The sequence below is a fragment of the Papaver somniferum genome, chromosome 11 (genome assembly GCF_003573695.1).
Source record: "Papaver somniferum cultivar HN1 chromosome 11, ASM357369v1, whole genome shotgun sequence".
In the NCBI taxonomy this organism is placed as follows: Eukaryota; Viridiplantae; Streptophyta; class Magnoliopsida; order Ranunculales; family Papaveraceae; genus Papaver; species Papaver somniferum.
The window spans coordinates 12,844,162-12,859,225 of record NC_039368.1 but is presented as its reverse complement, the minus strand read 5'-3'; the positions used below and the strand labels follow the sequence as shown (position 1 = coordinate 12,859,225).

The window sequence follows — 15,064 nt, the reverse complement described above, 5'->3', positions numbered from 1 at the left end:
TGATTCTACGAGGTGACGACTTCTTCCAATGTCTGGCTGAAGACTTTAAACTAAGCACTTCTTGGGAGGTAACCCATTTTCATGCGACACGGTAATATTCTTCCTTATTTCTTTTCCCTCAAGTGGTAATAGTTTCTCCTTGTTCATGTTTTTAATTTTATCTTTAGAACATTTAGGGCAATGTTAGATTTAAGTTTGGGAGTAAGGGAGAAACTTCTAGCGTCACTAGTATCCGGTTAGCTGAGTTTACATATTGTTTCTCACTGAAAAGATGGAAATTAGAATTGATAGGGACAACATTCTACCGAGACATTGAGATCTTTGACATTCAGGAGAGAACATGTTCCTTTAAGAGGGTAACCGTGATGGATCTAACTATCCATGATAGAAAGGCAAGTAGGTCAGAAGGAAATGCCAGAAAGACAAAGCAACCTCACAATGTAGTCTTAGTTACTGGATTACGACTCTCTCTCAGTAGAAACTTATCATCGTCAACAAGAGGAGCGACATCAAAATATATGAAGAAAGTTGAAGACAACGATATAAGTTGTTGAAGTTCATGATACCAAGACATCATAAGTTGCGAAGATACAAGTTCTAAAGTCCTTCTCTCATGGCCATTTAGATTTTTGTCTTGTTATTTTTGTGTCGCAAAAAAATAAATGAAAAAGATGAAAAATTGAAAAATAAAATAAAAAATCATCATTACGTTCTTTTTGTTCTATAATTATCCTTTTGTTCAATAAGGCCATAGGGAAGTAGAAATTTATAAGGAAGTTTCAAGCAAAAAATTAAGGAGAAGAGTTAATTGTCAAGGTTCTAGGAGGTTCGATAGTTGAAGCCGAAGAAGACGTTGTTTCTACTGAGCACTATGAAAGAGTCGAAGAGAGATGCATATTGGTTGCTTTGTTAGTCCGCTTTCCATCTTGCACAAGATCTTTCCAGCACTGGTTCAACTCATCACACGTAATTAGTCCGTCTATGTAGCAGATGTCCCTCTCATCTTTATCTCTCTCCTAATATTAACTAGATGTAAAGTGGATGCATCTTACAATGTTTATCTAGCTGTGTAGCGGATATCTCTTTATCTAGCAGTGTTGCGCATGTGTCTCCCCTTTTTATTTAGTCAGCTTTAGAGATGGCACCTTTAATTTCTCTGGCATTCTAGTTACTTGAAGATAGGTTGAGAATATGTATGTCCTCATAGCTCTTTGGATACTTGTGACCAATTAGAAGTCATGGTTTTGTGGGTACACCTCTGGTAAAGCCTCCCGAGATTAACTCGGTCGCTAGGGCCACCTAGCGAGTTAGGATTTTATTTTCTAGATTAGCTTTGCTCGAGGACTAGCAAATAATAATTTTGGGGGTATTTGATAGAAACATTTTTGTGTCTAAGTTGTCCTCAATTTTCTGTATTATTGGTATTCGATTTCGTACTTATTATGGTGTTTTATGTGTTTGTAGGTATTTTGGAGAAATAAACATTTTTGGAAGAATCGGCTCGAAAAACTGCTAAAGGCACCCTCGGAGGACATTTACTATACGAACCCCCACTTTTGATATGGGACACCCACAGCTATGTGTAGCCCAAATTTGTCATTAGCACCCACTGGTTATTTGACACCCAAGATGTTGGATAAGGACTAACCTTTTCTTTCACGTTCAAACAGTTTTTGGCGGGAAGAAATTCTTTTAAACCTGCGAAATCTTTTGGCAGTGTGTTGGGAGATATTTTCGTTGGATTTGGTTATAAAGATCTTGTTTCATTAAAATAGGAAACCTACGTGGATTAGTTCGAATAAAAAGGGAGATTTCACCGAGTTGAAGAAAAACAGAAGTCACAGTAATATCTCCGTTATTCATCTCACTTCCACGAGTCAGTTAAGATATCTTAGGAGATTTCGTCTGCTGGATAAAGTTTGACTCAATTATAGACAATATTCTTGCATGATCGGAGTGTGGGGTGAGCTGCAAAACGCGTGGAGGAGCGAATTTGGGAAATTATTTTCCGCGTATGCATAAGAGCTATTACTTAGATCTTCGAATTTATTACGGTATATTCTTGGTTCAGTTATGTATATAAAGGGTGTTCGTCAGTCAGAGAGGAAATGAAGAGACAGGGGTTAGAAGATAGAGCAACAGAGTGAGTAATCACGAGTTGCAGGGAGAAGTTTCTGCTGCTGCAGAAAAGATGAACATGAAGAACATTATGCTGCCAAGAACAATTGTTGTTTATTGTCGTATATTTCAAGTTCTGTAACAGTCCGTTAGTAGCGCATATCTTCATTTCGCAACACCTACTTTGTTAACAGCGAGTTTGTAACGCCTTAGCATCGTTGCAAATTCGCTGCTTTTATTATTTTCTCCATTTTCACCATTGTAAGCACTTTTTGAGCAATAAAAGAAATATTTTGAGAGTGTCTACAATATGAGGAGCTAAACCCCAACACTGGGACAATGGAGGAAGCTGGATTTCACCCTTGTGATAATTTATTTAATTCTTTATTTACTTTTTGCACCGATTTTAAATGATTTATGATTTCTATTAATCAATTGTTATCTTGTTTGATAGTGCATGCTTAGTCTTATGTTCTTTTGATACACTATGCTTGTAATTTACAATTGATGTTTTACGAAATCTATTTTGGCAAAGAATAGAGTTAATATTTCCTTTGTTTTGAGCTATAATTTCCTATGATTAGTTTCTGAACCACTTGAATATGAAAAACAGTGAAATCCCGAGTCCCAGTGAATTCTTCATCCCGTGACATATTTTGCACATATTTTTCTCTTTTTAGTATTTTTTATATTTAATCCTAAAATCAATCTCAACAAAGTCCGAGCGAACGACAACCTATTTACCACTATCTAAAATTCGAGCAGTTGTGCCAACAACCGCAAAGAGTTGCTCATCCGGGAAGCTATCATGCAACAGAATCGCTTCTTCATACACAACCAATCTTCTTAAATGGCCCGCTACGGTATTTTCACTGCCATTCTTGTCCTTGATTTGCAAGTTGAACTCTTTAAGAAGGAGTATCCACCTTATGAGCCTTGGATTAGCATCCTTCTTTGTGAGCAAGTATCGTAGTGCAGCATGGTCGGAGAAGACAACCACCTTTGTACCCACCAAGTAAGATCTAAACTTTTCTAGTGCAAATATTATGGCCAAGAGCTCCTTTTCAGTAGTGGATTAGTTGATTTGTGCTCCGTTGAGAGTTCTAGAAGCATAATAAATGACATATGGAACTTTACCATCTCGATGTCCCAATACGGCTCCAACGGCATAATCACTTGCATCACACATCAACTCAAATGGCTTGCTCCAGTCCGGTGGTTTGATGATTGGTGCGGTAGTCAACAACTCCTTCAAGGTGTCAAAAGCCTCCTTGCATTCCTTGTCACAATCAAAGGTCACATCTTTTTGCAAAAGTCTACACAGGGGCATTGCAATCTTGGACAAATCCTTGATGAATCTCATATAAAAACCTGCATGAACAAGAAAAGAGCGAACCTCCCTCACAGTTGTGGGGTATTGTAAGCTCCGAATCAAATCTATCTTAGCCTTGTCCACTGCTAACCCCTTAGAGGATATAACATGGCCTAGTACAATCCCATGATTCACCATAAAGTGACACTTTTCTCAATTAAGCACAAGATTAGTTTCTACGCATCGTTTAAGAATAAGTGCAAGGTTATCTAAGCACTTGTAAAAAGAATCACCATACACGCTAAAATCATCCATAAACACTTCTATGATGCTTTCCACATAATCTAAAAATATACTTACCATACAACGTTGAAAAGTGGCTGGAACATTGCACAAGCCAAACGACATACGTCTATACCCAAAAGTGCCAAAGGGACAAGTAAACGTCGTCTTTTCTTGATCTTCCGGAGCTATTGCAATCTGATTATAACCTGAAAAACTGTCAAGAAATAAATAGTGAGAGTGTCCAGCCAATCTTTCAAGCATTTGATCAATGAATGGTAAGAGAAAATGGTCCTTTCGGGTGGTAGAGTTGAGCTTTCGGTAGTCAATGCAAACTCTCCAGCCGGTCTGGATTCTAGTTGGAACCAAGTCATTATCATTGTTTTTCACTACCGTGATTCCGGGCTTCTTTGGAACGACTTGAACCGGACTCTCCCATTTGCTATCGGATATGGGATAGATAACCCCGACATCCAACAACTTCAGGATTTCTTTCTTGACTACCTCCATCATCGGAGGGTTCAAGCGACATTGAGCCTCTCTTCTTGGTTTTTCCCCCTCCTCAAGAAGTATTCGGTGCATACATGTGGAAGGGATGATTCCTTTGATATCGGCAATGGTCCAACCAATGGAAGACTTGTACTCTCTTAGCACTCGAACAAGTTTCTCTTCTTGCACCTTGGTAAGGTCTTTGACAATGATAATCGGAAACTCTTCCTTATCACCTAAATATACGTATTTGAGGTGATCCGGAAGAGGTTTCAACTCAAGAATAGGTGCCTGCACAATCGACGGTAAAAGTGTCTCATTAGTAAGTGGCAAAGAAACATAAGACGCATTATACTTTTGTGGAACTTCTTGTAATGAGTTAAGAGCTAAAACAGACTCTTTAAGCTCATCACAAATAGACAATTGACTTTCAAGGTCTTTATATTTTCCATAACCTAAACCCTCCATTATGGTGTTTTCTAAAGAAGCATCACCATTCAATTCAAAAATCTATGGATCTAGCAAATTAATAATATCAATTGAAAAACAGGAATGCACATCACTAGGATATCTCATAGCCTCAGAGATATTGAAACTTATGATTTCATCATCAAACTACATAGTTAGGGCGCCTTTAAAAACATCTATCTTTGTTCTTGCCGTTCGCATGAATGATCTACCCAACAACAAGGGAGTAGATGATGGGGAATCCTCTTCCATCATGTCAAGAACGTATAAATCCGCCGGAAAAATGAGTTGGTTAACCTGCACCAAAACATCCTCAATAACCCCTTTCGGGTAAGTATTATACCTATCAGCAAGTTGTATAACAATACCGGTATCTTTAAGAGGACCAAAATTCAATGATTCATAGATGGAGGAAGGCATAACATTACTGGATTCTCCTAAATCTATTAAAGCATGCTCAAACCTGATTTTACCAATAGTACATGGTATGGTGAAACTACCGGCGTCTTTCAACTTAGGTGGGAGTTTCTTTTGAAGATATGACGAAGTATTCTCCCTCACACTCATTACCTCATTAATGGTCAATTTATGCTTGCTAGTGCACAATTCCTTCAAGAACTTTGCATACCGAGGAACCTTCCTTATCGCCTCAATTAGTGGAATGTTCAAAGATCTCCCAAATGTCTTGGTACAATGTCTTTTTGTTCGACTTTTCAAACCTTCTAGAAAAAGGCGGAGGAGTAGCATAAGTAGAAACACGATTTTTAGAGTTAGAATTTGTTATCGGGTCATCCTTTTTAGGGGATTTTTCACCATCTTCTTTCCACAAATCAGGTTCATGGGACACCGATGATGTTGCCGATTTCTCTATTTGCTTCCCACTTTGTAGCTCAATAGCATTGGCATTCTCCTTATGATTTAATGGTTGTGAAGGAAGTTTTCCAGCTGCTTGTGCTTCCAATTTGCTCACAGTAATATCTAGTTGACTCATTTGTGTACGTATGTCCTTCATATCCATCTCTGAATTTTTCTTGTCTTGCGCCAGTGTGTTGAGAATAAGATTCAACTTGTCATCTATACTCGTGCCTTGAGTTTCTTGACGTGGCCTTTGCAAGAATTGGTACCCACCTTGTTTATTGAAAGTAGTATTTGTTACAGCTTGCTTGTTTCCGTAACTGAAATTCGGTTGATCTCGCCAACCTGGATTGTATGTGTTGGAGTACGGATCATATCTTGGCCTTTGCTGATTTTGGTACATAGCACTTCTTTGCTCAACATCTTCGTTGTATGATGATGGTATGACAGCTGCTGCTATTTGATGCATCATCTTCTCCATGTTACCCAATCTATGTTCCAAATGTGAAGAATCACCAACTTCATTCACCTTCCTTAGCATTGGTTCAGCTCTAGTGAAGAATTGTTGCATGTTTGCAGCCATGTTCTCCAACAAGCTTGTAGCTTCCGCAATGGTTTTGTTGGTGAGTGCACCACCACTTGCGGCATCAATCAAATTTCTCTCATTAGAAAGCAACCCCTCATAGAAGTATTGAATAATGAGTTGATCGCTGATTTGGTGGTGTGGGAAACTAGCTAGAAGTTTCTTGTACCGCTCCCAATACTCATAAAGAGTCTCTCCGGATACTTGCATAATACCACAAATCTCCTTTCGAATCACTGCTGCTTTTGATGCCGGAAAATACTTCTCAAGGAATAACTTCTTCATCCCATTCCATGTGGTTATACTCCCAAGAGGTAAGCAAAAGAACCATTCTCCTGCAGCTTCTATAAGGGAGAAAGGAAACGTTGTCATCATAGTCATATCCGCATCTGCAGTTGCTTGCTTCAAACTAGTCACAACATGATGAAATTGTTGCAAGTGACGATTAGGATCTTTTCCCGCTAAGCCTCTGAATTTGGGCAGCAAGTGAATCAATTGTGGCTTCAACTCAATAGTTCCATTCAGAGGCTACTGATCAAGGTTTGGAGAAGTGAGATCCTTGAGTGTTCTCGGAGAAGGTGGCCGACCTCCCATTGTGTTGTCTTCCTATTTTTCCGAGTCCGAGAAATCACTAGACAAAAAACTAGGAGGAAGTGGAGTATTCACTGCTCGAATGAAGTCTCTTAGTAAAGTGCCCGAACGAAGACGTATACCAATAGGACTTGGTCTGCCTTCTCCACGCATTCACCAAAGAAATAGTACCTGAAAATCAGATTCTAAGAAATTGAATAAGTAAACTAAAATTGAAAATAAATGCAAAAGTATAACAACTAAGAATAAAAATAACAACTAAACTTTCCACTGCCTCCCCGGCAGCGACGCCAATTTTGACGAGGTGTCAACTCGCAAATAATATTTTTCTACTTTTCTTTACACTAGCAAGTAATATATTGAAAGCAGATTCGTCCCAAGGAAGGTATGGAGTAAAAGTTGTTATGAGATTACTCTTAGCAAAGAAGATTTTGTTGTAGAAATTCTGGAAATTGTAAATTTGTATTCAAATATGAGATGAAATTGATTAAAGTTTCATTCTCGGTCACGGAATATAAATCAAATTGATATAAAGCTGCGTTCTTTGCATTATATTGTTACTAACAACCCTAGGATAATTAGTATGCTCAACTATCCCGTTATTATCTCCTAAGCTCATCGGATACGCAAGCGCTCGACTACCGGTTTCTACTTGCCAAGTTTCCTAGAGGTACCCTTACTAGGTGTGACTTAAACAAATGCTTTATGTTTTATGAGATAAGGTTTCTCCTAGTGATGAACTCAAAAGCATGAATCACCTACTAGTGTCAATTTATACATATGGGTACTTAACAAAGTCCCATCATCAATACCCACATATTGCTACTTGTGTTTAATACTCTAGACAATTACGGGTCAAAGAAAATGTAAACTAGCAATAAGATTGTGACATAACTATTTAATTTCGAACTTAAACAATTAAGGAACTATCCATAAGCATTATTAGCATGGTAGAAATCAAACAATAACTAAACTTGCGAGAAAACGAGCTATTGCATATCAATCATGAGTTCATATTTCGGGCTTTGAAATCACCCTTAATCAAAAATAGTTTTAGTTACTCATAGTTTTGGAGTTCATCATCAAATATAATTGAAATAAAAAAGATTAAAGATAAAAACGAAAGCAAACCCTAGCTGCGGCTATCTCCCAAAAACTCCAAGTAGAATACGTGATAATCTCAAAGTTGTAAAAATCCTCCCTTTTATGTCTCTTATTAGGTCAAGTCTTCAAAGGTCCAATAGATAAAAGTCCACCAAGCCCATGTATGAGAAAAACCCATGAAAAAATCTGCTAAGGCAGCTGACTGGTCTTGATCTGAATTAGTTAGGTCTAGGACAGTTGCAGTCTTGCACAGGCTGAACTTGTTTTGCGCACTGATTGCATTTCACCCTCAGTTGCAGCCATGGTGACGCTTCACTCCTCATATTCAGCTCATAGTTCTACATCTCACTTGCACTATTATTGCCAGCACCAGTTACAGCTTCGGCTCCAATTCATCATCGCCATTCAATCGTTCCTCTCAGTACCAACAAACAACTTCAGATCCCATGGAATCATCTACCTAGCCCTTGCACAGCTGCAAAACCATCTGCTAATAACTTACACATTGCAATACTTCAACCGATTCAGTTCCTTCCTTGCCTGCAGTACTGCATCGCAGCAAAACCTCAAAACAGCAACATCTGCCTTCAATTCAGCTGCATTTCTCAAGCACCTGCAATTTCACTTCCCGTAGCTTCTTCTTGCAGTCTTATCATCACCTGCACTTGTAATGGCCTGAACTAGTGCTACTCCCTTGTGCAATATCCTCCACAGGCTCACTTTCAGCTGCAATTCTTCACAGCTACAACTCCATACTGCAATATATCATTTCCAGTCCACTCCTGCATCATTCAACCACCACCTGAACCTAGGCATTCATCTAAACAACATCGTCACTTCAATTACATAATCCACCAGAACCATCATTCAACTCAGCTGCTCCTTTGCAAACTCCACAGCACACAAGTTACCTGAACCAGCACAAGCTCAGCACCTGCAATTCATTGTCTTCCCTGCGACATAACTGCAACTCAGCTTCACATCCTGCAAATGCAATCTCAGTCCTAGCATACGAACTCCACAATTTCATCTCCAACTGCACTGAACTCTCAATTGCAACATAGCTTCTTCAACTGCAGCATCAATATCACTCCGATCAAACCACTAGACTGCTCTCTCTCTCTCTCTCTCTCTCTCTCTCTCTCTCTCTCTCTCTCTCTCTCTCTCAGATTAACTGGTTCCATCTCCATTTTCATAACACCACCAGTTCCATTCATTAGCTTCACTTCCTACTAGCTCCAGTTCATCTTGTATTTTTGAATCCACATCTGCAGTTCAATACTGGCAATTCTTGTGTCCTTTCTGCTTCAGGTTCATAGTTCAGCTGTCTCTTGTGCTCAATTCATCTCCCATAAACCAGTGGTAGCAACCATTTCAATCTCCCTTGAATTTCAACACAACCAAACCCTGTAGAAACCCATTACTTCCCTGAGCTTCACCATCAGAATCATCACCATCTCTTCTCAAATATCCACCAACAACATCTCCATTTATCCTTGTAAAACACTCAAACAGACTCATTGAAGACCGTCTAAATATCACCAGCTGCAATTCCTTTAACCACTACCGCTTCCCTGACGTACAACCACTTCAACAGAGACCACCATATTCAATATCCATCACTGATTCTTCTCGTAAACCACCATCAAAACCCTCTCTCCTCACAAATCATTTCAAACCCTAACTTTAATTCATCATCCAACTTCAATTCGCAGTACCAATTACCGAGAACAACACAAAATTGCTACTATTCGACTCTCCTACAGAAGCCCAATTACTCTCGTTCTTTCCAGCATCAACCCTGCTCTCTTTGAGTATTCTCAGCTTTGGAAATTCATCACACAAACCCCATCTGAAAAGAAAACGATCCTTGATGTTCTCAGCCTTGGAACTCATCAGAAACTCACCTCCGATTTCTCAGAGAAATTATGCCGCCATCTCAGTTTCAGGTGAAGTAGGAAGGAGAGAGAAACTAATGATAAGGGAATTTGATTTTTAGGTTTATTGTAGGAAAATGAAAGTGGATATAGCCACCCAGATAAAGTAGATAAGGGACAACTAAGGATGTCTTTTCCTTGCTTCTCTGGACTAAGCTGCAATGGTTGGTTTGGCTTGGCTGTGCTCCCGATAACAGTTGCACAAGGAATGACGCTTTTGCCTCCTTTTGCTCCAAATGGACAACTTCTTCTTTTCGAATTCTTCCACCAACGACAGTCGTTTCTTATTTCTCAGATCCACTTCTTCTCTTCAATGTCTCTTCATCACTAAAGCCGACATGCTTTTCAGACAGAGATAAAGAAATAAAAGCAAATAATGAGAAATAATTTCGCCTCAAACACCATTTGCACATTTTTTCCTTTTAAGCGACGTTTCGTCTTCTTTTGTTCAAAATGACTCCAAAGTACCTAAGACTCAAAAGCAAACATAAGATACATAATTTACAAGAAAACATAGCAAAGAAAGCATAAACAATAGATAAATATTAAGGTGTTTTAGACACCTACCAAAAATACATGATACAGAACCACCCTTAAACTTCCAACTCAAACTCATATCAACCAGAAACCATAACAGAATGGAAAAAGATACACTTCGGCTACTTACCCATTGATTAAAAAATCAACTGCAAAAATTAAATGAGACTAACATCAGTATGCGGTGCAGACTGGCACAAAACTGTAAAATTGGATTCAACAAGAAAAGCAACTCCGAATTGAACATCTAAATCTACTTGATTTCCACGCAACTTACTGACAGCATAGATCCAAAATATAATGGCTTCAGTCCAGAGACCGCAACACAACGTTATTTCATATCAAGGCTACAATTCGTAGAAGCTGTAACAACATACAACAACTCCAAGATCATCAAAACACTTGGATTACAAATAAGTAATAAATTATGAAGTTCATGATTGAGCACTTCACAGATCAGTATACCGCACCAAATACAGTAACTGATGAAAACCCGTTTGAAGAAATAACACCAAGGTTAACCCCTCAACAATGTAGTAAATTAACAGCCGCGGTTACCCCTGAAGAAATCAAACAACCAAACCACAACTGATTGAGATGGTTCGAAGTGTCTTTAATTCCCTAAACATCCACACTCTCATGAACAACACTAACCTTACATGAACCCCGAAGATTGATGACCCCTCAAAACCCTCCCAATTTAGGTCGATAGGACTATGTAATGTCAATTATAAAATTATCTCAAATATACTGGTCAATCGCATCATACCTCTACTCTCGTTTTTGATAAGCCCATATCAGAGTTCCTTTGTGCTACAAAGATCCATTCACGACAATATAGCTATCGCTGCCAAACTTTTTCACTAACTCAAAACCTCAAACCGCACTAAATATCCCAAATAGCCTAAAGATAGACATTCAAAAAGCCTATGACTCATTGGACTGGGGTTTCATCAAACATGATTTCACCACCTTAGGCTTCCCTTCACCCTCCGTGGATTATATAATGATGTGCATATCAACAATTACATACTCTATTGATATCAATGGAACTCCACATGGGTACATCACCCAAACTAGGGGAATAAGGCAAGAAGATTCTCTCTCATCTTATATATATATTACTAGCCCTTAACCCGTGCCGTTGATGTTGGTTCATTTTTAATATATCGTATAATTTTTGATATATACGTATCAAATCCTTATGATTTAATATGGGTTTGTCATAAAAATAGTTCGAATTTTCCTCTCTTTTTTTCATGTTTTTTCCCTTAATATTTTATCGCCGGAGATTTGCTCAAACGAAAGAAATATAATCTTAACTTCCAGACATTTTTGTATTTAGGTTCATTGCTTATAATGAGATAATTCTCTACATGAACATGGAAGTTCAAATAGTTTTTGGAAATATGTCGTCAACAACGCTCATCTCAGTGAAATCAACTAATCAATATCGTCCATAAAAGTCTCCCCATGCTCCTATTTCGCTTCAGCTGACTCATCTATCATGGTCATGTTGTCGATCCTCCAAATAGGCAAAGAATAGTATTTTTTTTCATCGAACGGATGATACAAACTCTCCAATGTGACATGATTTTCCTGTAATTTTTCAACACCAATTAGATGACAATGTTTAAAATGTGTACCCGTTACCTTTTCGAATGGATTGTATATATGCGAATCTCTGCCATTAAATCTTCAACAAAGTATTGTGCCCAGTTGTTCGTCTTAACGAAGACTTTGGTAACTTCAAAAGTCTTACACATTTTTTCACTTCCATTTATTCCTACCTTCACTTGGAATACAATCTGGCGACACATTACCTCATGAAGAACCTTGAACACATATTGTACTCCCTGATCCTGTTTCAAATTAATAGGTTGTCAATAGATCCTTTACCAAAAGTTGACATCTTCTACGTTGAATATTTATAAAAACAAATTATGGTATTGTGGATCGTTGCTTTCTAAGATTGTAGTTATCAAAATTGGCCTCTTCAAGTCCCAACACTTTCTAAGTTTATATATCATGTTTGTTTTTAACATTTTTTGTTATCCATATTATGTTTGTTACTAACTTTAAACTTGATATCATCTTCTACTGTGAACTTTATGTGATTTCATAATTGAAATAGTTATACCTCTTTCATTCGTATCAAGTAATACGTTGTATATCCCAACAATTCTTTTACAACAATTTCTTTTGTCGTTTCCGGACCATCAATAGCCATTATTTTTAAACGCAATATGTCTAATTTTTGTTGATGTTATGTATTTGCGATGTTCATTTTTCTTAAATAAATAGATTGTATATAAACTAAAAAAAAGAACATAAATATTACATCGGGTTTATGTTACTATATCCAAAATACTCCGAACATTGCTTCTGGTGCCTTGTTTCCTCAAATTCCTCATTGCATTCTAGACAATACATGCAACACCAATCATTTGCGAAGTGAGCTAATTGCGCAAGTGTGGTTAATGTATCCCTTACCTGTAATAATAATAACAACACGTCAATTTTTTTCAAGGAGTCCAGTTGTAAATAGTATGAATCTAATAGATTTGAATTGTACCTCAATCTTAGATATCACCTTCTTCTCACATAACATAGCAATTGAGGAAGGAAAAATCTTGACCACTCTTTACATAGGCAGAGTTATCCAAACTATGTTTTGCAATTGTATTACGTGGAAATTATTATTAATCCATATTTTAGTCGGATCCTATCGAAGACGATCTAATGAGTCTTATAGAAATTTAATCTTAAATTTTTGACCTTATTTCTTGACCAAATTATTGAAGTATTCTCAGTCATGTTCTGATTTGTGTGATATACCCATCTGTATCTACTATACCTTATAACCCAGTGAATGAAACCTATACATATTGATCTGTAATTTGATATTGTTGATTTGTAATCATGAGGTCACATAATTTGAGAATGTAAAATATAGAAAATATTCCATAAACATCGGAGGCGAAATTTAGATTTATGATTTAGAGTTTTTTATGATGATTTTGATGAACAAACATAATTTTCACACAAATATTTTAGAATGAAAATACTTTTCCCGGTCAATAAAGTTTTATATCGGGAATTGAGTGAAAGTTGTTGTCTTTGTAGGTAGTTTTCGCGAAAAAACTCGACATTGATGGTCTTTCAGGAACAAGAATGTAATAGTACTTGAGAGAGCGATAATGTTCTCTTACGCGGGTACACCAATTGCCTTTATATAATACGGATACCGTTTCGGTGATCCAACAGTCATGATCATATTGTCTTATACGTTCCGGTATCATCCTCGAAATATTTGGTTTTTGTCCTTATCAATCGTGCTAAAAACAACCAATTACATCTTTTACAATACAATGTTGCATGTTTTGTGAACATTTTTTTTTACTCGGTCAATAAAACTCACCAAAAAGCAAAACCTATTATTATCCACTACTATTACCAACAATAAAAACCATCCACCACCACTATTTCTTCCACTAATAGTAATGTTATTGCCTCCACCATTCACAAACACCTGCCATCGTTTATACTAACCCAACTTCCACTACCACTATTAGAATTAATATAGTCTTTAGTAAAATTACTTATTAATAAAATTATGTATTTAAGTTAGATTATTAAAGGGACATTTATAATAGAAATTTAATTAATCATTATGAATAGTCAATGAGATACTAATCAATAAAACATTTAAAATGGTTAAGTTGAACAAACCCCAGCGGTAAATTTATCTTGGCCAAGGACAAATCCTGGCCACTCTTTACATAGACAAATCGATAATAAATAATTTTTTATGTTCTGATCTTGATTCGTGTCATTCGTTTAGTTATTACATAATATGGAAATTGATTGCACCAATTTTTTAAAATGAACATGTGTTTTATCGAGTTTATTTGAACATTAGAATGATCAACCACGTTTTATACTTTATAATATAACGTTATATATTTTGTGGCGTTAAAAAATTAGCATAATATGTTTTTGTTCACCAATACCCTTCACCACCATAAAACCATATGAATCCATTTTTTTTATCCACCACCACCTAGTGACAGAGCCAAGGGTTGACTAACCTGGCTCTAACCCCTTAAATTTTCAATAACTACATAAATTTTTTAGTTTATTTTATAAATAGTACTTTGTCCATATATATTTATAGTTTAGTTCACCAAAGTTTACATGCTTCTTCTTTTTAAAAAAAATAGGCCTCCTCAACGTCGATTTTTGACCCCACCACTGCCACCATCACTGCCGCCCACCCCATGCAGGTTGTTGGACGCAATTTTAATTCTCAATCACAAATGCCATGTATGAGGCTTAGATTGAACAAAATGTCGTCAATTGATTAGTCTCATTGCTTCTTTTTTTTCCGTGTATATATTCTTTGTGGCAGAGCCAAGGGTTGACTAACCTAGCTCTAACCCCTTAGATTTTTAATAACTACATAAAGTTTTTAGTTTATTTTATAAATAGTACTCTGTCCATATATATTTATGGTTTAGTCCACCAAAGTTTACATGTTTCTTCTTTTTTTTAAAAATAGGCCTCCTCAACGTCGATTTTTGACTCCACCACTGCCACCATCATTGCCGCCCACCCCATGTAGGTTGTTGGACGCAATTTTAATTCTCAATCACAAATTCCATGTATGAGGTTTAGATTGAACAAAATGTCGTCAATTGATTAGTTCATTGCTTCTTTTTTCGTGTATATATTCTTTCTTGTATTGCAATCAATTTTATTTTAACATTAAAAAATATTGATTTATAC

General features: G+C 36.9%; 1 protein-coding gene across 1 annotated transcript; it reads right to left on the bottom strand.

Moving 5' to 3' along the window:
• Positions 1–5,318: 5,318 nt before the first annotated feature.
• LOC113324134 lies at positions 5,319–9,323 on the bottom strand. Its single transcript, XM_026572466.1, has 5 exons — positions 9,227–9,323; positions 8,714–8,786; positions 8,305–8,415; positions 6,277–6,576; positions 5,319–6,162 (listed from the first exon to the last, which is right to left on the bottom strand). Exons 1-5 carry the CDS (start codon positions 9,321–9,323, stop codon positions 5,319–5,321), a joined length of 1,425 nt encoding a protein of 474 aa, XP_026428251.1.
• Between the last annotated feature and the right edge of the window lie 5,741 nt (positions 9,324–15,064).